Here is a 21,345-nt window from a genome sequence, read left to right on the forward strand (position 1 = left end):
ACCGATCTAGCTTATATTTGGTGTATATAAAAATTAACCCAATCCGGGTTTCTCAATTGGACCGCCTCGTGTACAAAAAGCCCCCGAACCGTATCCTCTCTTCCCCTCATCGCCTCTTTACTCTGCTTTCTCGATCCCCAAATTGACATCGAAATCGATCTCTGATTTTCTCCTAATTTCTTCCTCTAATCTGTAAATCACGTAAATATCTTTTCAATTCTCGTTCTTCTCTTTCGTTCCATCTCTCTTTCTATACCAGCCGTTGATTTTTCTCGTTTCTAGGGTTAGGGTTCTTCGATCTCCTCGATCGAGCCCCTTTTGTCCCTCGGTTTTTGCTGGATTTTAGTTTTCTCTTCGGTTTATGTTGATTTCCCTATTTGATTTGGTCCAATTTTGTAAGATTGTTGTCGATTCGTTTTCTTTTTAGGCTTTAGATTTGCTCGCGTCGTTAGGGTTCGTCTATTTCTGTAAATTTTTAGAGGGTTTTGGTTTTCAACGTTGCGGCGTGGTTTTTTCGAGGACTTTTGCGCCGTGATTGTTTCGTTTCCTTGGCGAATTGGGAATTTAGGGTTAGGGCTTCTTTATAAATTTAGGGCTTCCCCCAGGAGTCAAATTGCTTAGGGAAAACGTCTCTTTCTATCGTGAAATTAATTTTAGTGTCTAATTAGTGCTATACCTATCTCAATTAAAGGTTCTAGGGCTTTTAATTTGTCCCCGGTTCTTTCAGCTCGTTTTCGGTAGTTAAAAGTTTCAATTCAACCCAATTTAGAGGTAATTGCCTCTCTCTAATTTAAATTTATTATTCTTGTCATAGTTAAGCGGTTAATACACTAATTCTTGCTTCTATCAATCATAATTGTTGATTTATGAACCTCGTTAGCTCACCATGGAAAGTGAAATTAGTTAACTGTAAAGGGCATAATACCTTTCTTTTTAGTAATTTTTCCTGCATAGTAAAATGCGTGTGCATTATAATTAATTTTGATGTTTATTGTCAATGACTTTTTAATCTTAGCAAACTATTTTTGTTTGAAGCCACTATATTAAACTGAACATCTTGTTTAATGGAATGGTGCTCGCAAGCACTGTTACATTTCTACATTTTTAGTCTAAATGAATTTGAGGCTAATTGTTATGTTTATTGCTTGTGTTAAGTGCGCTTTGGCGTATAGCCTAATCTCTAAAGTGCTCTTTTTTTTTTGGGTGGGGTGGGGATTCTGCTATTGCATGTATAGTATGTCGTACTAGGTGCCACTGTGCATTACCCACTAAGCTGTTGAGTAGCTTCTCTTCATAATTAATTGCTCGTTCCACAGGTTGTAAATGGGATTTAAGCGTCCGTTTGATGATGAGGAGTTGCAGGGACTTCCTTTCAAGAATCCGAGACAGTTTGACTATAGCAATAAGCTGACTCAGTTTGCTGATACTTTTCCTCGTAGTAGTACTCCTCAGAAACCTCATATTTCAGGTAATATATTTTTTTTGCATTTTTTTTTGTGAATGATTCATATTCTGCTGCATGATTTTAATATTGTGTGATCTTCCTATGTGATGCAGTAGAAGTTGAGGATGGATTTCGTAAATACCAACGGGATGAAGCATTTGAAACTGATGCTCTTAATGATGTCACAGATTTGGTTGACAAGGATTTTGAGACTAGTGCTCCCTTGTCTTTGGTCACAAGCCCTTCTAGTGAGGAAGATACAGGTACTGGGGCAGCAGCTATTTTACCTGTTTCTCCAGAATATTTTGACTTTGATTTGCCTCGAAGGACATTTGCTCTTGTTGAGGATGCCTATTCTTTGCTTTTGGATCGGTCTCCTCGAAGACAAGTTCCGCTTGGACCAAATCATCAAGCCAATGTTCCATCGTGGGGTAGGCACATAAAGAAATATGAGTTTGCTCAGAGTGATGCATCAGACAGCATTGATAATGACAAAGAAGAGATGATGATGGGGGCATGTGTTATTCCAATGCCTGAGTCATATTTGTCTGCTAACAATGGTGGCAAAGTTGGTGCTGGCAGAACTGACTGTAGCTGCCTGGATAGGGGCTCTTTGAGATGTGTGCAACAGCATGTCATGGAGGCACGGGAAAGACTACGAAAATCCCTTGGGCATGAAAAATTTGTGAGGTTGGGGTTTTATGACATGGGAGAGGATGTAGCATATAAATGGAGTGAAGAAGATGAAGAGATATTTCGTGAGGTTGTTTACTCAAATCCTTCATCATTAGGTAAAAAGTTTTGGAGAGACCTGTCAGTGGTGTTCCCTTCACGATCCAAGAGGGAGCTTGTCAGCTATTATTTCAATGTCTTCATCCTACAGAGACGAGCTGTTCAGAATAGATCCAGTATTCTGGACGTTGACAGTGATGATGATGAATGGCATGGAAGTCAACAGGCTTATGAAGTTCAAGCTTCAGAGGAAGATGAAGACTCAGCTATCGAGTCTCTTGCTGATCAGGAAGAACTGGCAAATCGTGAACGGGAGTGTCTTCAAGATGATGATGATGAAAGTGATGTTGGAGATGGTAGCTATGCTGTGACAAGAGGGGATTATGGTGTAAATCATTTGTTAGAAGGACATGTTGCCAAGTCATTTGATGAGAGCAAGTTTGATCCCTGTTTTCAACAAACAAACAAGGTTTCGGGAATAGGGGAGGATTTCAATGTTCAAGATGACTCATGCATGTCTTTCGAGTTTCAGCCAAACATGGTTGACTCTCTTAGCGTGATTGACACAAAGGCCAATTCACATGTTAATGGAGTGAAGACTGACAAGTGTTTGCGGGGTAAATTAGATGGGTCTAGTGATATGGCTCACCATGTGTATTTATTTGATTCTTGTGATGCGAAAATCTGGGACACCAGGTATCCTACTGCTCCAACAAAAGGTATTGATCTCCAGCCCACATGCAACATTATTGAAGAGATTTTTGGACAAGATAGTCGGGACAACAATACGAGAATTGAATAAGCATCAGATAGTGTCTCTTCGGAAAGTCCTGAACCACTCCCTGACGGAGGGCTAAGATTTTGGTTTTTGACCTCATTTTTTTTCCCTTTTGTCCCTGTAAATCCATTTTTTCCAATGTATTTTGCTTAAGCATGTTAAAAGTGCTCTTAATGGGATCTTTCTGCTTTTGTAAATTGCACGGCAGTACAACACTCTTGCCTCTTCTTTAGGGGTCCAAGGTCGTCTTTTCTTGGATTTTGGGGCTGAAAATTGTTTGAATCTTTCTGTGGATGAGTAACTCAGATCGAAAGGCATTGACTTGTATACAGATACTGCTGATAGCTTATACCTGGCTTTTGTATAGATTTATTAACCAAACAATACATTTATGAGAGGCTGTCATGTTCTGTTTTATTCTTCTATACCTTATTTTTTATAAAAGAAAACAGAGGTTGAGGATGGTTCTTGTAATGTGGTGATCTTCAAGTCTTGGCTGTGTTCATGAACGGGTATTGAACTGGTTCTAACTAGGCACTGCAGCTTGTTAAACCTTTACATATTCTGACTGGTTAACATGTAGCCCCAAAGCAGCTGACTTATAAGTGACATCATAGAAGGAAGCTCCAAGCTCTGGCTTCGGTGACAGCTGACTTATACCATCCCCATGGGACAGAAGACAGAGAGACAGAAACCCAGGCTTGCCCAATAAAAACCTGGTGAGTTTTGGTTTTCAACCCTATGCATTGCCATTGCGTGCAAAATGGGGTTAGTGGTGGTGTCAAACTGAGTCAGTCAAAAGATATTACTAGGAAAGCAACAAAATTAGAATTTAGGCATTTCCTAGTCTTCTGAAATCATTCATCAGCAGCACCGAGCAAATACATTCATAGTCATGCCTTCCAAACTGACCACACTTTCCATTGGCCTCATTATCAGTGGAATCCTCTTTCTTATCTCCAAAGTCAAGCTTTCAAAGAGGGTATTTGACTTTCAAAACCTGTGAAAATTTTAACTCGGTTTTGACCCATTTCTGTCATCTCCCAATATGATCATATCAGTCACTCCAAAGAATAAAACCAAAAAAACAAAATGAACCTAATGCCCCTTCTGTCACCTTGAATCCAACCCCAAGTATTATTATAATCCAATGTGAAAGAAATCTACAACTTGGTAAAAAGGAAAAGAAAAAGGCAAAATTCTCCTCTCTCTCTCTTTAATTTCTCTCGCCACCTTTAAAAAGGGTCGAAGGGGTGGTTTAAAATGAGACTTGCATGATCAAACCTTTGGCTATTACTCCCACGCCTTGTTGTGGAACTTAGGCAGAGCAATCAATGGTTGGGACAGGGGGTGAGCGTCTCAATGATAAATTTAAACAAGTAGAAACCTAGTCAAGGAAGTTGCATTGCACGACAGACACGGGGGAGGGGGTCGAGAATACTAAATAAAGAAAAGATGAATATGGATTGTGACATGACATTAGAGATCAATACGAGGGGGATGGCCTTGACTTGATCTTGGATGGGATATGTTATGGTAAATTATTATTATTATTATTATTTTTTATTATTTTTTATATTTAGGGCCTGGCTGAGAAAATGCAGCCTGACATTTTCAAGAGGACTGCATTGGGTTTTTTTGTTTTTTTTTAAGAGTTTGGTGAGATATGGCACAGCAGAGGACAGTATGGTTTCAAAGTACAACATTCCCACTACTCTCCAAACTTTGGATTATCAATTTTCTTTATGGGGTACATAACTTGGGGCAATCATTTTACTATCAAAATTTCCTTTTTCTAGCAAGATATCCCTATTCTTGAATGGGTTACAGTCTTTGGGCATTTGGCTTAAGTTAGCCATTATAGATAATGCAAGCCAATCAATAGTGATGGCCATGATTTAATGTCTGATGCCTCTCCAATATTATGATGCACAGCCATGTTTTCAATCCAAGATATGCCCCCCTCAAAATTTTTGGAATTTTTTATAATGTCAAAGGTAGCAAAAACATAGAATACCCAACATATAATAATGCTTAAAAAATGGAAGAAAATTAAAAAAAAAAAAAAAGAAGAAGAGAAGGGAATGGAGAAGAGAGAATAAAGGAAAATGGAAGGGTTGGGCCAACCACAGTGTAACATCTTTTGCATATACAATGATCCCTTTTAGTGGGGGCAAATGGAGGAAGCTGAAAGCCGAATAACGGTTGGAGATTCTGACCTTTCATTTGTGTGAGCTTGCAAGCAAGACAAAGTAGGGCATAGTTTGGATGTTGCAGCAGTAGCAGCTTCAGTTTTGGTTATGTTGCTATGTAATCAATTTATTTAGTACTCCTCACTCGTCGGGATCATCAAATAAAAAAAAATAGAAAAGATACCCAGAAATCCTGACCGTCCAATCCATCACCGAATGGTTCTCACTTGAGTACACGTGCTGCCTATCTTTTCTTCCCCTTTTAATCTTTTGCTTCCATGCATGGAATTCTCCTCCAACTACAACACAAAAACATAGGGAGAGAGAGAGAGAGAGAGAAAGAGTCATGGTTTTTGCTTTGATTGTTCTTCTCATACGCCTGTTCATCGCCATCATTAGCGACCCATTTTCTTCAAGTTTTGATTTTTTTCATTTCAAAAGCCATTAAAGTATTTTCTTTTCTTATCTCTGTGCAAAGATTGGAAGGTGTTGAGGTAAAAAAAAAATGGGATTTAAAGAGTTTCTTTTCGTGGGTCGGATCTCTTTGTTGTACTTAAAACAAACAACTGTCACATCTCAACTCCTGATTCTCGTCTGATCATCTCCACTGAAACAAAAGCAAGCAACTTTTTTGATCTGTTTTCTCCGCTTCTTGATCTGGATTTTGATTCTCGTTTCTCTGCTTCTTCACCATTCAAGGTGTCTTCCTGGTCACAGCAATAAGATCATTAAAAATGCAGTATTTTTGAAGATTTGGGGTAAGAAATGAGCTACTGATCCTGTTTGCTTTACTGGGTATTTTTTGTTTTTCAGTGATCGACTTCCATTGATTTTTGATGGAACAAAATCAAGAGAAGAAATTTGTTTGCAAGTTTTGCCACAAGAGGTTTCCGTGTGGGAAGTCCTTAGGTGGTCACATAAGGACTCATATGAATAATGAGAATTCTGCTGTAGCAGAGGAAGGAGCAGCTGAACTCACCATAAACAAGCTTCTCTGCAGCAGTAACGGAAGGAATGTCAAGAGAGCTGCTGAGCCTGAAGCTGGTGCCCAATCTGGTTATGTCCTTCGGGAGAACCCCAAGAAAACCAAGAGGTTTACTGATTCAGGCAACTCTTCTGTAGTCAAAGAGATGGTTTGTAAAGAATGTGGTAAGGGTTTCCAATCACTGAAAGCTCTTTGTGGTCACATGGCTTGTCACTCAGAGAAAGATAGGGTCTTTCAGAAGTTTGAGGATCATTCAGGTAATAGTGAGAAACAGAAGCTGGTAATGGATAGTCAGTCAGATACTGAAACATCAGCTCCAAGTAGGAGGAGGAGATCCAAAAGAATAAGGTACAAGACAATTGGCGTTTTCTCTAATAATTCAGTTTCTTTGGCAAATGGTTCTTCATCTGCATCAGAGATAGAGCAAGAACAAGAAGAGGTGGCGATGTGTTTGATGATGCTGTCAAGGGACTCTGGTTGTAAGAAAGGATTGAATTCAGTTGCCGACTCTTCAGATAACAATTCTGTCGTTTTGGAGGCTAAATCATCCTCTATTGATCTGAAGATTACTATTAAGAATGACATGAAATGTGTTTCTAACGGTGGTGAGTTTTTGGAGATGAAAATGCCCAGAGACTGCAAGTTGAAATCTGCTGATTCTGGTCCTTCTTCTGAGAATTCTGATTCTGGGTATTTTACGAATGGGCCCAAGAAGGTGGAATCAGATGTTTCTGTCGATGGGTTTCTCAGGAATGTTGGATTTAAGAAACTTAAGGTGGAGTCCGGATCTGGATTTGAAGACTTTGATGCAAAAATTGGGAAGAGTTTGAGTAATTTCAAATGTATGAAAACAGAATTTCCGAAGGATTTGGTCAGAGAAGTAGGGGACAATCAAGCAGATAGAGCTTTGACTAAGTATGATTTAAGAAGAAGTGCCAAGAAAGATTATTACAGTCCTGAATTTTTGTACAACAGTTCTCCAAAGGGAAGCAAATACGAGTGTTTGACCTGTAACAAGACCTTCGATTCCCACAGGGCTCTTGGAGGACACAGAGCAAGCCACACCAAGGTCAATGACTGCAGTGAGTCGATACATGAGAGCGGTGAAGATAGCTTAGCAAATGATTCTTTTCCAGTTCCGATGACTGATAGCAAAGTTACCAAGTCCTCCCATCATAACAAAAGCCTAAGTACTCCTCGTGGTTCATCGGGCAATGCTGAGAAAAGATTGGGATCGAAGAAAAACAAGGGACATGAGTGCCCATTCTGCTTCAGGGTTTTCAAGTCAGGCCAAGCTTTAGGAGGTCACAAGAGGTCCCATTTTGTTGGAGGTTCTGAGGACAGAACAGTTGTGATCAAGCAAGACACAGCCGAGATGCCAGGTCTAATTGATCTCAACCTTCCTGCTCCTGTTGAGGAAGATGCGATGGGGAATGCTGGGTTCATGCCATGGTAGATTGGAAGCACCACAAGCATGATTCTTGCTAAATGAATGAAAATTTTTGGGCATAGGTTCATCATGATGCAAGAGATTTTTTAAGAGTGTACAGACAAGTAAATTTATTTTCTATTTTCTGTTTTCCCTTGGCCTCAGATTCAAGTTGACCTTTGCTAAGGTAAATGTTTCCCCATCTGCTGCTTTTGAACCGTGAAGGGTAGGTTCTCTTGCATTTAAAAGTTGTTTCTTTTTTATTCATCTATATGTTCTTGGATTTTATTTTCATTCTTACAACAATTTTCAATTCTTTGTCTATCTAGAGTACACCATTTTCCTTGTTAAAAGGTGCTTTCCAGCTCTGCCTTACTTCAAATCTGTCAAATAGCTCCTTCTGGGAAGCAAACTCAAAGGGCCAGCCGTGGCTTCTGTTTTTGAACTTACATGATAAAAACTTTTCACTTTAAATCTTTTGATATAGGCAATCATAGTTTGTCCTTGATACAACCCAATCTCACTGTTGAAGTGTAGTTTTAAAAGAATCAAGGACCACCTGCTTTATGGGGAAACATTAAAAATAAAGTGTCATTCTCCTGGAGTGGAAGAGAAGTTTCCTCTCAAAATTTTACATGCCCAAGAACTGTACACTCACATTCAATTACTCCACACACCCATATTTATATCTGTAAGACAATCCATTATGTACAGTTAAATTTGCTTTTGTTTGTTCCCAACTCTCTTTGGAACACACTCTTTAATGCTTTTCTTTCTTTACAACAGAGGAAAGGAGGGGAAGAAAAAGGTTCTCCACCCACATTTCACATTTTGCTCAAAGGCCTTGTTTATCACATTGTTCTTCTCCCATAGAATAAATCTTCAAGAATTTTAGGTCAACCCCAAACCTGTAAAGTAGGCAGCTTACTTCACTTTGTTGCAATGGAAATGTTCCTTTGTTGAGCTATTGAGAAGGTCCCCTTGGAATATATGGGGTGGTTGGACTTACTCTTGAGTTTGAAGACTTATTTAGGAGATAATGAGTTTTTTTGGAATTATGAGGAATCAAAGCCTGATGGTGCAGTGCAACTTTTTTTGTTATTCAAGAAGAAAATGTGGCTCCAAGGTGGTTGCATTGTCAACTACCATTAAACAAAACAAACCCCCCAAAGCTCATTGTTTTTGTGCTTCTTGTGCTTCCTTTTTCTCTCTCTGAATTTTGACAGAGTGGTAGAATTTTTATCATCTTTATTCCAGCACACCATGTCCCTTCTGTTTGTTGCTTATTATATTCTCTTAACCCTTTGATTGTGTCTGCTTGAACACTTTATAGTGTTACTTATTGTAGCTGGGTGATGGGCCTTGATGGTCTCTTGTTGAATCACGCAGCAACTGATTGAGGCCATTGAAACTTTGGGGTCTCTGTAGGAAGCTTCCACTTTGTTCTGGGTTATGATCCAATCATAGCTTTAGCCCATTGGGAAATGATCGAAATCCCAAATTCGAGCTCAAATGATCGTTACCAATTTAATAGAAACTTGCTTGGTAGGGTTAAACCATCAGCAATCTTCCATTATAAAAGAGAGAGAAATGTATTTTGTTTTGAGTATCTTAAATTTTCAACTAATCCTAGTTTTAGGTATATTTTGAGTTTTTCAACTCAAATATCTGTCAATTCATGAATAGATAGGAAAGATTTGCATATAAATAAATGTGAATAATTTACATTCGAAGAAAGAAAACCATGTGAGGAATTACAATCACCCTCGATAATCTCATAAAACTAGTCTTTTTAACTTCCTATAGTGATCTTAGAGTACTCGTTAACAAATCCAGTCAATTTCCATCACTATTAATTTGTCTACATTTATCGTGAATATCCATTTATAGTTATAATAATCATGTTGTGATAAGGTCTAGTAGTTATTTCATCAAATCCTAATATATAATAATTCTTTTGATACATAATCAAATACAACATAATATGCAAATAAACCTCAATTATATTTGATAATTCTCTTAAAGAAAAAAAATTATTATGATAATGTCAGCGTCCTATCTAGATAATGATTGATCTCTAATCTCTATCTAGGAAGTCTAGCAAAGATATTTATCTTCGCTATCTATCATTATTTAAGTTGATTTCATCTTATCTTAATTTATTTGTGAATCTAATATATGTACTTGTTTTTTTAGATATAATTATATAAATATTATCCGAAATGAGGGTTGGAATTTCGGAAACTCCACGAGTCGATTTATATGATTACTACATGTTTATAAGATAACATTTAAAAATTTAATAAAAAATTAGTAACCTGTATTATTTTTTTTTTTGTTTTTTGCTTTGTGAAGCTACAATTGAGAAGTTGTAGCACAGCACAAGAATGAGCAATGAACTACTTTTTGGGGTTTTGCCTTCAAAATGTGGAAGAGTTATGAGTGGCTAAGGTTTAGGATTTGGGAAATGGGCCCCCTTGGTACTGACTGATAGTTCAGATTGTGGACCATAGAGATCCAAGCCCCCTTAATCATCAATCAGCATGATTGGTGATGATCATCATGGGCTTCGTTTTTGCTGTGGGCCACTGTTGCTCCACTTTTTAAGTTTTGATATGGTTGAAGAAACTCTTCACCATACAAAGACCAAAACCCTAAGTACAATTTGAGGGATGAAGCACTATCCTACCTGACAAGGAGAAAAAAGAAGAGGAGCCCAAGAGGAATAGACACCACCACTTGCAACTTTTGATACAAAATCTAGCCTATGATTCTAATACTAATGTTGCCACTTGATTAATAAATAAATTTAAAAATCGAGAAACCTACAAAATAAATACTCATAATTTTAAATATATTTTTTATAGATTTTTAAATTTTTTTACTTTACACATTTATGAAGTAATAGTGTATAATTACTATATACTGGCAGTTCATAAATTATAAATTTTTTTTATAAGTCAATTATTTATATTTTATGATAAATTTACTAACTGAGTGAAATAGTGGATATTAAAAAATTTGATATAAATTATATTAATTTATCGTTAGTATAATTATTCAATGAAAATTGGGAAAGAGCAAGTGGGCGGGGGGAGAGTCCACCGCATGCAAGTCTCACAAGTGCGAGTGACGCATAACAAACTTCACCTAACTGCCCAACTGCCACCCCGAGGAATCGGCAAAGAGAAAAACCAAATGAATCGCCGAGGAAATAAAAGATCGGGGATCCACCCCCGAACAAAGCGCCGAATAAAGCGCCACTTCTTCTGCCACCGCCAAACGATTTACCGTACGATGATCAGTCTGGGGAGAAGGGAGGGGACGTGGGAAATACGACGTGACACGTGTACGGTGAAGACGGGTCGGATAAGGGTCCGAAAACTACAACACATGTTAAAAAGGATGGGGAATAATTACCTTCACGCGCGCGCATTGAATTCTCGACAACGACTGCTTCATTTTCCTTTCCGTAAACAAGATTTCACCATTTCGGGAAAATAATAATAACAATAATAATAATAAAAGGAACTTCAATTATTTGTTTGAAATAAGGTACGTAAGTACATAATCATTAGGAGCCCTTCACTACTCAACTTTCCTATGCATCTACATCTCCCTCAATAATAATCTTCAAGGATATACTCATCCATTGATAATTACATCAACGTTGGATTGATATTTTGCTTAAACATGATTATGATTTATGAGAGTTTAAACCATTTGGGAGAAGTTCGAGATATCTTAGTGGTTCTCTAATCAGATAATTTTTGTTTTAATTATTTGCATATAATTATTCTATTCAAAGTGAGAAAATTATGTATATCTTTTTTTATTTTTTTTAAATAAAGAGTTATCTCTTGCTATGTATCTCAACGCTTACATGTTAATATAAAAAAATATTATTTTTATTAAATATAATGAGATGACAATATAATATTATATTACCTTGATTTTTTTATTTATCAAAAATTATAATATAATTTTATAATTCACATTACAGGAAATATTAAAAAGATCCTTTGGACCAAACACTCTTAAATTGCAGGTGTCTAGTTGGCAATAGTTAAAGAATGCTTTTTATGTATATATATATATATATATAGAAAAAAAAGGGAGTAATTTATTATAGGGTACAAAGAAATGAATTAAGTCTGTCTTTCCTATCTAACCCTTGAAGATTTTACTTATATATTAAACAGTATTTTCATGGATTTTAAGTTTTTCTTTTGAGCATGACCAGAGGGCATTCTTCGTATTCTAGCAACTACCAATAGGTACTGAGTAAAAAATGTTTTTAGCTGTTGGAGTTTAGTGGGTGGGATAGACATGACAGGGAGAGTATACCTTGGATGATCGTTACCTCGAACATGGGGCTAACGGTACTGTCATATTCCTTGATGAATCCATGAAACTAATAAAATCCAAGAATTAATCGTTAATCCCACTATGGGCATATGGTAAAGACAAAGAAGCTCACGTCCCATTAAAAAAAAAAAAGTTGCCCATGGAGTCGTAACGTAACCCTAAAGAGAAGGGGTTAAAGAAAAGACGAGGTGGTGAGAAAGTGAGGAGGGGGGATTAAAAATAAATAAAGGCAATGTCGGCTGACTGCCTAACTCTGAAGCAACATTGAAAACCACGCAACTGAGCCATAAAAAACAAGTGGCCCAATTTACAGCTCCTTTTTCTTTGTTTCTTTCTTTTTTTTCCTATTGGTATTGTCGATTCCTGACAGTTCTCAGTCACGTACGAACCATGAAGAGCTAGCTAGCCTAAAGAGTGACCACCCACATCACAAAAAGGAGAAAAAAGGAAAGCAGCAGAACAGATCCAAGATCCGGTTCTTTTCACATTTTTTTTCTTTTATATATATGTAAAAAATAATAAGGGAAAGTGGCAAGTACTAGTTTGGGTTCTAGTCTATGAGAGAGAGAGTGGACCAGTAGGGGAAACTATAGCGGCTCTAAACTCTCCTTGAAACCTAAAAATAGGGAATTTCAATATCTTCACATGCATGGAGAACGATATTTGATGATATTGATTAGAATTGAAGGCATCGGGTTAGATAAATATGTTCATGAGAGAGAATGAACTCATGTGAGCATCAATACCTGATTCATGTAAGTATAATATTGATATTTAAGGAGAGACGTTTGGGAGGGGCGATGTGGTGCAGTGAGAGAGGGTGTGCTCCTCCCATCGCATGTACATCTCCTAAATGGGTCTCTTAAGGATTGTGTTTTCAGGTAACGAACTCACTTCTTGGAAAAAATTGCCCTTGGCTTTGGCTCTTCTGATATCCCGGAGATGGTCCTTAGAACCAAGCATTGCCTGGCCTGTACACACTGAGAGAAAGCGTTACTAATATTTTCTAAAGAAGATGAACATAAACAAAAGAAAAAACAGAAAAAAAAAATAAACAGCAAAAAACCCATAAACACTAGCTATGGCATATTTCAGTATAATTGGATTCTGTCCTCTTTTATTTATGCTTTGTTCCAAACCGACAGGGGCCTGATAGTTTACATAAGGCTAACATCTCAACTAGATTCTATCTCTTGACATGCCAAAGAAAAGTTATCATTTTGTTACTACTAACTTTTTTATGCTTTACTTCATCATTTCCATAACCCCACAAGTGTTGAACAAAGACTTTTTGCTTTTCTTTTTGCTGATAAACAGGCATGTGGTTTTTATTCCCACATGTTCTATAAACCGAAAGCTCTATTTCCTCCTGTAATAATCGGTTGGCATAATCATGTTGACGATGATGCTATATAAAAGAAACCCTTACCTTTCCAGATCAGGCATATATATAACTACAGTATCGGTGCAATCCAGAAACACCCAAAATCAAGCAATATTTAAAATTAGATTTAGATCCCATAAACAAACATCTGAAGACACCAAAACTAAAGTACTGGAAACCAATTTCACACTCAAACACAATTAACACCTGATCTTCTTCAACTTAACTATAAAAAAACCAACTTCCAAATCTCTTGCTGGTGCATATGGTTAATTAGGTAACATTAAAGGTTTTTAAAATGTACTTTACTGGTAACCCTTTAGGCTCAACTTTGGTATAACTTTACTAAAGAGAACATCTAAAACGTCAATCCAGAAGATTCTACTGGTTATTAAAAGTATTTTCACTAGTTCTAAAGTTGCAGTCTATCAAGCCCATGTCTAGAAAGGAATTTCCAACTCCCTGATAAGCATAATAAAGGGGGCAGCATCAAGAGATAAGGCAGTCCACAAGCACTGAATCTGAAGTAATAGTAGCCAACAAAAACTAATGCACCTGACGTTAGTCATGATGGATTGCTGCTAGGAAACACGTATACGAATCACAAGACTCTGGCCTACCATATCACTAATACATATCAGTATATCCATCAACATTCAGGTCGCATTCAGTCCTATATATATAAATACCTTTCAAAAAAAAAAAAAGTCCTATATATCATATATTAGCGTTCCGATACATTTTATTGTTCCAAGATAGATTAGGACTGGTCAACAAAAGAGCGTTTATATCTCTTGCTTGTGGGGTTTGATGTCAAGTATTATCCACAGTGGTCGGCTAGCTAGTAGCTAAGAAGGTCTAGTCCTGTCATGGACTCATGGGAGAGGTTGAATTATTGATCAATAACTAAGCTGATAACGAAACTAGTAAAATGCTTACTGCTTAACCTATTCATATGCAGCCACTTGCCTGAAGAGAAAAAGGTGCATCTGCCTCACGTCTTTCATAATTGACCATTGGATCATAACATCCTGCTTAACTGATAGTTTTGAGTTAAAACCAAAAAAAAAAAAAGTTTAAATAGTGCAGTCCTCTCTCTCAACACCCCTCTCCCTCTCTCTCAAGAGTCAACACTCAAGAAGCACACACAGAGAAGTGAACAAACACACAAGAAATTCATGCAGGTTAAATGTGAAAAGGAGTTACAGCATATGACAGCATGAAAGTAATTAAAAAATTCGATTTAGTTTCAGGAAGCTATATGCATACCATGCTTTCTTTCTCATCTGTTACGCATTCCAGGAGGCACAATATCCCCAAGTAACCCTTCATCTGTGGGAAGCTGAGGGGTTGGTTCTGGCAGCGCACGAGATCCTCCTACGTCAATGGGTACTTGGTGTGACTGTGTTATGCTTGGAGGAATTTCCCTATGTAACTGTACCCCTGGATAATAAAATTGTGAGACTGCAGGAGTCAATTGACCAGCAAAGGCAGCTTCATGGCTGACGAGTCCACCACGGGGGAATCCGACACTGTGATGACAGTGTTGACCTTCATATGTAGTAATGACAGTGGTGGGATCTTCAGAGGAACGTTCTACTCTCTTCTTCACTGTGCATTTGCTATTTGTGCAGCGATAGTAGCTCCTGTAAAATATGTGGAGTCAGAATTTTCACAGCATTCTTAATAATTTCCTTCCATTAATGATTTTAAGCATCATGATCACTCCTTTCTTTAAAAAAAAGAAAACCTTCTTTGTAAATTCCTATTACTATGTGCTTTATGAATATGACATTAGATAATACATGGATAGGTTCAATCTCACATAAAATATGACAAAAGCAAAATATTGATGCAGCTGAAAATTAAGAGTAAATGTTTAAGAAAATAGAGAGTCAAATAAAAGGGAGGGGACCTAACATTCAGAGAAAATGCTAATCTGCCATAAAGTCCTAACCATCATATAGTCATGTCAACGTGCATTGAATGGTCACAGCATCAAACTTAAGAAAAGTAAGCGGTTTAATGTAATCAAAATTCAACTTTTGTTGAAGAAAGGTATCATTAACTCTAGTATAACCATTTGATTTAGGGTATCTTCAGTATATAAACTGATGGAATCTCCCCCTAGCAAAGAAGGTGAAACCCATACACAAACTCCTGGAAGGAAAGTTCACTATAATATTGAAAAGTGAATATGGTGTACAATGTTTTTCACTTTAAAGTTTTAAATTATTTAACAGAAACCAGGCACTGAATCAATTCACAAAGTGGGTAACATGTCAGTTTTCTCTGATTTAGAAATGACAACAGACCTAGGGAATGGACTATTTTTAACGGCTTTTTGTCCATATTTCCGCCACCGATAGCCATCTTCAAGATGATCAACTTCACTCTTGGTCACAAATGCAAATCTTGGCTGCCGGATTCGCTTTTGCCCCTTCTTCCTGACCTTACTCCTACAAAAATAGCCCACCTACAATTATCAAAATGGAAAACAAAATCCTAAAAATTAAGAATATATCATTAAGTTAATGCATGTTTCAATTTGCTACCAGGTTTAAGGAAAGAGAACAGAAAGCCTTAAAGACAGTTCCAAAGAAGAAACTAGAAGTATTAGGTGACAATTACTTGGATATATAATTTGTTTTCCTCAAAGAAGGGAAATCTTTCTAAAATATGTAATACTAGTAAACAAAGAGCAGAAGAGTGCATATGTAAAACGTCACCAAAATTAACAAACTGTGGTAAATTTTTTGGAAATTAAAATAAAAGAAAAAGGATGCTGCTATAAGTAATATGTCAGGAAGTAGTCAAGCAAATTTCATTGTATATGCACTCAAAGATATTCAAAAGTGAGAATTGTGATTCTTGCAACTACTTTAGTAGATATCTTCAATGTACATGAAGTACAATCAAGTATTGTACTTCATATACTGCAACCATATAAATGATGGTGATGAAATCCAACTAAGTAGATGCTACTGAATATGAAACCAAAACTTCCAGGGAACATACGCAATATTGAAATCCATTATTTTATGAGATATGTTGAATGCCCATTTATTGCAAAAGAGCATTTCATGAATTTAAATGCCTTTTATTAGTTTTTTTTCCAAGAATAACGCATGTCCAAAGCCAGTAAAGTAAGACTATGAAGTGCACTCCCAAGCTCCTAAACAATGGAAAACCCACCTCAGAAATGACACTAAAATCCCACTAACATGAGCAAATTGCAACTCCTATTATGGTTCTGGTGAATGGGAATGGTATTGCTTTATCTGAGGGAATGAATTTAGATCAAAAGACAGACTTCATAAAAAAATGGAAGATGTTTCCTAGATTATGTTACCAAAAGGGGGCTTTTCCGGGCAATATTCTCGCCTTATGCCTTTGTGTTAACGTAATTAAAACGTAAAAATAAGAACGGAAAGGAGCAAGGGAAGTAGTAAAAAAAAAAAAGATTCCTCAAAGCACGCCATTTCCGCCGCAATAACGGCGGTGTTGAAGGCCACTTTTTATATCTTTTAACCCTATATTACCTTAATTGCACCTATTGTTTCTCTAAAATTACAAAACTACCTTAACCCGCCCCCCCAACTTGCATGAAGCAAAGTTGTTTTCATTTTGACAGTTTCAGAGCGTACGGACACCGAAAATTGCACCCTATCTCTCTCCCCCTTTTCCTTCCTTACGGAGGGGAAGGCTCTCTATTTAAGCATGACTTTTGATACGGTAAGCTTTATTATAATCTGTCACTTTACCCACCGAAATTGTACTTGAATTACGATTCAGTCCCTCAAAATATCATAAAAATTAAAGGAAAAAAAAGGCATTTTTTTCATGACTTTTTTCTTAAAAAAATTTCATCATTGGTGATGTGTGTTCACTACTACTCACGGTATCTCGGGCGGTTTCCCGCCGGAGCCCGTAGATTTCTCCGGCGGATCTTCGCTGGAGCTCGACGACACCGACGGATTCGATGTCGACACGTCAGCTGACCCGCTCGGATTCGACGCCGTCCCCGAACCTGAACCAGCAGCAGCTGCACCTGCACCAGAGCTCTGTGAGCCGCTAAAGTTTCCCGCCAAATCAGGCCTGGTTTCGGTACGGTCAAGTTCACCGAACCGCTCAATCTCTTCAGCCTGGTCCGGTTGTAGATTCCACCCGAACTCACTCAGTATACTGCTTTCCCTATCGAAGAAGTAATTGACGCTGTCGGAGACCGGGTCAGGCCCAGGCAGTGTCCAGCTCGAATCGGACGTAAACTCATTCCGTGGATCGGCCCCTTCTTTATTCTCCATCCTTCAAAAGCTTCAGCGAACGAAAGAATAAAAAAAAAAGAGAAGAAATAGAAAATCAAGGATTCAAAGCATCCAAACAGAATCTAAAAGAAACGCGGAGAGAGAAGAAATAAAGAACAAAAAAGGAGCAGAGACGGAGAGAGAGAGAAAGAGAGAGAGCGCTAGGGTTTGTTTCTGAGGGGCGCGTTCTAGTGTTGGGAAGGGACGCCTAGTTTTTGAAAGCTTTTTGTCCCGTCAATCCAAAGAGAGAGAGAGAACTGAATAGAACGCGCGAGTAAGCAAGAGAGAGGGAGAACTGAGAGGGGGAATAGAGGAAAAGATAAGTTAGAAAAATCGGCGTCAACCGAAAATAGTTACGGGAGGTTGATATTTAAGCAAGGGGAGGGAAGAGGGAAGAGGGAAGGGAGGGAAAGGCTAGAGAGAGAGAGAGAGAGTGAGAGAGAGTGATGGTGTGTGGAGCCCACGCGCATGAATGAAAATAGAGAGATACTTTCCGACATGAGGGAGCACCATGTTTTTTTCCTCTCCAGTGACTCGTGTCTTGTTAATGGGATTTTTATTTAGGGGGGAGAAGAGTTTGATTTTTTTTCCCCCCCTTTTTTTATTAATTTTCTTTTCTTTTTCAATTAATACTTCTTTTTTTAAAAAAAATCTTTTCTTTTAATACCCCAATGGGTGTTTTCTCTTTTTCTTCTCGTTCAGTTAGTTAGTTTTTATAAATTTTTTTCATTAAATACTTTTATTCTGAATTCATATTTTTAATGGTATAATTTTTATTTATAAATTTAAAATTTATTTCATCTCTTTTCGGTATAATATTAGTAAAATTTCTGTCTAGTCCACATAAAGAGATTTGGAAGAGACTTAAACAGCATTGATTGAAGTCATTCATCCCTTAATTTTATACGAGTAAATTGTTCCTCTTTTATTTTCTTCTACATACTATTTCCTTCCCTTTATAAGATTAAAGATGAGATTAAGGGTATCGAATTTAAAAAGTAATGATAGTTAAATTAAATCTGAATTAAACAAAAAAAAAAGGTCTGGATTGAAGTCTTAAATGAAAGTTAATTGCGTGAATTTTTTGAACTTTTTTTTCCAATTCATCATTAACAAGTACTAATTAATTAAAAAAAATAAAATCTATTTAAACGTACGGTATAGTACGATAAGAGATATTCTCACCCCATAATATTGCGTTCTAGACTTTCCTTTCTTTCTTTCTAAAATGAATACATCCTACTGGCATTAGATTAAGAGATATTTAGTTTAAAAGAGACGAAGAGAACTTTTGCACAAAGGAAGCAAGTGGCTCGAACCAGACACTTGTATTTTGCATAACGTTATAATAACCAAGCGGTGGGCTCTTCCCTTGATGCCTTGACTGTTGACTAGACCATGGAAATACCTTGTTCACAGATTTGTGAACATTCTTGGGGCACATGCCTTTAAGGGCCATGACCAAACCCCTTCGAGAAAAAAAAATGTCTTATAGAAGGACAGCTTCATAACCCTTGGCTATGGCCACACAATTATTTCTTCCTTCATTTTTTTTTTAAGGTTCAAGAAAGAATCCATATCACTTTGTAAACTTTAAATAGGCTTGGACCAGCTCTCTTGTACTAGAACCACATAAATTGGATGTGCCCAAGTCTTTTTCTTAGTAGAGAAAGGAAATTCTCTAACTAGTAGCATATGATCCACAAAAAATTACTCCACAACAAGTAAAAGTTAACCAAAAGTTAGCATTGAATAACTAAGGTTTACAAGGATGGCAGTTAAGCCATTAGTCTAAATCTACTATCGCTCATCCTATCTCGATATATCATTACAAAAATTTCTCCGTATCAACATCGATCAATATTTTCTCACCCTTTTTTCACCATCACTTCAGATTCTTTGAACTACAAAACCGCAGGGTTGCCCGAAATCTTTCTCATTCGATACACGTTTTTGTCATAATTTAAGTTCAATTTTTTTTAAAATGGGAATGTTAGGCTTTGATTAAGCGGAGTGAGATGAATATGAATATATATCGGATTAATTTTGTTAATGCAAAATAAAATTTTTTATACTTGGTTTCTTTTTTTAGTTTCAACAATCGTTTGAGTTTGAGCATAAATTTGACACGTATGGATAGACCATGAGTTACTTCTAGAGAAAGGGAAACTTAATTTTGGGATATGCCCCTAAATTAAAGAAGGCAAAATGATGTAAGGCTTGCACATGTGGTCAGAAATCAGAGTAGTACTTTGAACTGTATTAATATCGGTTTCATTAAATTTGTTAATTAATTATTGTCAATTTTAGGCCTTTGACCCACCAATAGAAAAAGCAATTTGATCATGTGGATGATAATTCTTTTTTACAACTTTTTAATTAAATAATTGTACGTACAATTAAGACTTTACAATTTTATTTAATAAATCAAACAAATCAATAAATCAATATATAGTTAAACAAAAGTCTAACACGATGTAAGCATATGAAACTCGTACCAATAAAATTTGAACTCGAGATATAAAAATTTCAAAGTATTCTTCACTTGTCTTTGACATTAATACAAAATTTTATCAGTTTCATCTTCACAATAAATTCGTTGAAATGTGTTATGTGAATATAATTTTATTAGAAAATATATAAATTGAGTCAAGTTGATGTAAATTAACCCATTATCTAAATTTAATTTACAAAAAGGAAAAATCTAGAACAAGATCATGAATTCATTAATAAATAATAATGAAAGGATTAAGGAGGGAGAGTTGTTCCTGCAGACTATACCCCAACTGCTAGGGAAAAGAAAAAAAAAAGAACTCTATCACTGCATACTTAATAATAGCAAAGCTATCAAGAGTCTGGCCCAAGTCCATGCACGATCCCTTCACGTGGATGTGTCTTATCCTCGTGATGCCCCGCCCCACAAGCTAAATAAAATTAGTACAATCTAAATTATTGGTAAACCGTTGCATCAACCCAAGTACAATTTTCTTTTATTTTTTTGGCTTAATAATATTCAATAATTTCTAAATAAATTGTTTCAATTTAACCTTATTTTTTTCCTTTTTATTAAGTTTAAAAAATTTACTAAGATAATGTGTAAAACTTTTATCTCCCCTATCAAAAACAAATTCAACATATTTCTTATATACATACATATATATGTATATGCTAAAGCTATATATGTTAATTGACAAAGAATCCTTCTTGAATAATAAACAGAAGAAAAATTAAGATACAAGATTGAGTCGAATATGAGAGGTGTTTTGTGTACATTCATTCAGTTGGGGTTTTGCACACTACCAAAAATTAGATTTTTTTTTGATGAAATTTTTAGTTGAAAAATATTTAAATTTAGTTAAAAATTTCCTCTTTCGATGAAAATTTTTATTGGAAGTTCCATTGTTAAAAGTGCCCTGCTTTTACTGACAAAAAATTCCACTACAAAAAGTTAAAGAAATTTCATTAGGGAAAGGGTATAAAATTATCAATTGTATACCATAAATTCTATTGAAAAAAAAACAAAATTTTTTAATGAAAGTTCTATCAAAAATGTATTTTCAATAAAATTTTGTTGGAAATTACCGATAAGATTAAATTTTTTGACACACGATTAACATATGTCACTTCTTGTTAATCATTAAGATTGGACCAAACCTTCTACTTACCTAACATTAAAGACTTTTATTAACAAAATGTCCTACTGTCACTTAAATTTAAGGGTAAATTGCT

General features: G+C 36.3%; 3 protein-coding genes across 6 annotated transcripts; 2 read left to right on the forward strand and 1 right to left on the reverse strand.

The window, feature by feature from the left end:
- Positions 1-52: 52 nt before the first annotated feature.
- Positions 53-3,338, forward strand: LOC110428202 (ELM2 domain protein). The gene is made up of 3 exons (XM_021443949.2): positions 53-771; positions 1,317-1,468; positions 1,558-3,338. The coding sequence occupies exons 2-3, from the start codon at positions 1,324-1,326 to the stop codon at positions 2,976-2,978; spliced, it is 1,566 nt and encodes a 521-aa protein (XP_021299624.1). The 5' UTR covers positions 53-771; positions 1,317-1,323; the 3' UTR covers positions 2,979-3,338.
- Positions 3,339-5,703: 2,365 nt separating this feature from the next.
- Positions 5,704-8,590, forward strand: LOC110428201 (uncharacterized). Of its 2 annotated transcripts, none has more exons than XM_021443948.1 (2): positions 5,704-5,845; positions 5,960-8,590. In XM_021443948.1, the coding sequence occupies exon 2, from the start codon at positions 5,983-5,985 to the stop codon at positions 7,585-7,587; it is 1,605 nt and encodes a 534-aa protein (XP_021299623.1). In that variant the 5' UTR covers positions 5,704-5,845; positions 5,960-5,982; the 3' UTR covers positions 7,588-8,590. The 2 variants fall into 2 exon arrangements, 1 of the variants encoding a protein (XP_021299623.1); XR_002446427.2 differs by lacking the exon at positions 5,704-5,845 and having other exon boundaries at positions 5,846-7,786; positions 8,347-8,362.
- Positions 8,591-11,291: 2,701 nt separating this feature from the next.
- Positions 11,292-17,972, reverse strand: WRKY57 (WRKY DNA-binding protein 57). Of its 3 annotated transcripts, XR_002446438.2 has the most exons (5): positions 17,213-17,972; positions 15,628-15,771; positions 14,582-14,958; positions 12,675-12,899; positions 11,292-11,974 (listed from the first exon to the last, which is right to left on the reverse strand). XR_002446438.2 is itself a non-coding variant. In XM_021444163.2 (4 exons), exons 1-3 carry the CDS (start codon positions 17,614-17,616, stop codon positions 14,595-14,597), a joined length of 912 nt encoding a protein of 303 aa, XP_021299838.1. In that variant the 5' UTR covers positions 17,617-17,972; the 3' UTR covers positions 12,031-12,899; positions 14,582-14,594. The 3 variants fall into 3 exon arrangements, 2 of the variants coding, with proteins under 2 accessions (XP_021299838.1, XP_021299839.1); XM_021444163.2 differs by lacking the exon at positions 11,292-11,974 and having other exon boundaries at positions 12,031-12,899; XM_021444164.2 differs by lacking the exon at positions 11,292-11,974 and having other exon boundaries at positions 12,031-12,908.
- Positions 17,973-21,345: the final 3,373 nt, after the last annotated feature.

The sequence above is a fragment of the Theobroma umbraticum genome, unplaced genomic scaffold (genome assembly GCF_002168275.2).
Source record: "Theobroma umbraticum cultivar Fairchild unplaced genomic scaffold, ASM216827v3 scaffold_31.0, whole genome shotgun sequence".
In the NCBI taxonomy this organism is placed as follows: Eukaryota; Viridiplantae; Streptophyta; class Magnoliopsida; order Malvales; family Malvaceae; genus Theobroma; species Theobroma umbraticum.

Excerpts from the sequence above, each read along its gene's own strand:
- WRKY57 (XM_021444163.2), bottom strand. The coding sequence starts at position 17,616 with ATGGAGAATAAAGAAGGGGCCGATCCACGGAATGAGTTTACGTCCGAT. Across the intron at positions 15,772-17,212 it reads GGGAAACCGCCCGAGATACC|GAGTAAGGTCAGGAAGAAGG; the intron begins GTGAGTAGTAGT and ends CTATTTTTGTAG. Across the intron at positions 14,959-15,627 it reads AAAAATAGTCCATTCCCTAG|GAGCTACTATCGCTGCACAA; the intron begins GTCTGTTGTCAT and ends CATATTTTACAG.
- LOC110428202 (XM_021443949.2), top strand. The coding sequence starts at position 1,324 with ATGGGATTTAAGCGTCCGTTTGATGATGAGGAGTTGCAGGGACTTCCT. Across the intron at positions 1,469-1,557 it reads TCAGAAACCTCATATTTCAG|TAGAAGTTGAGGATGGATTT; the intron begins GTAATATATTTT and ends TATGTGATGCAG.
- LOC110428201 (XM_021443948.1), top strand. The coding sequence starts at position 5,983 with ATGGAACAAAATCAAGAGAAGAAATTTGTTTGCAAGTTTTGCCACAAG.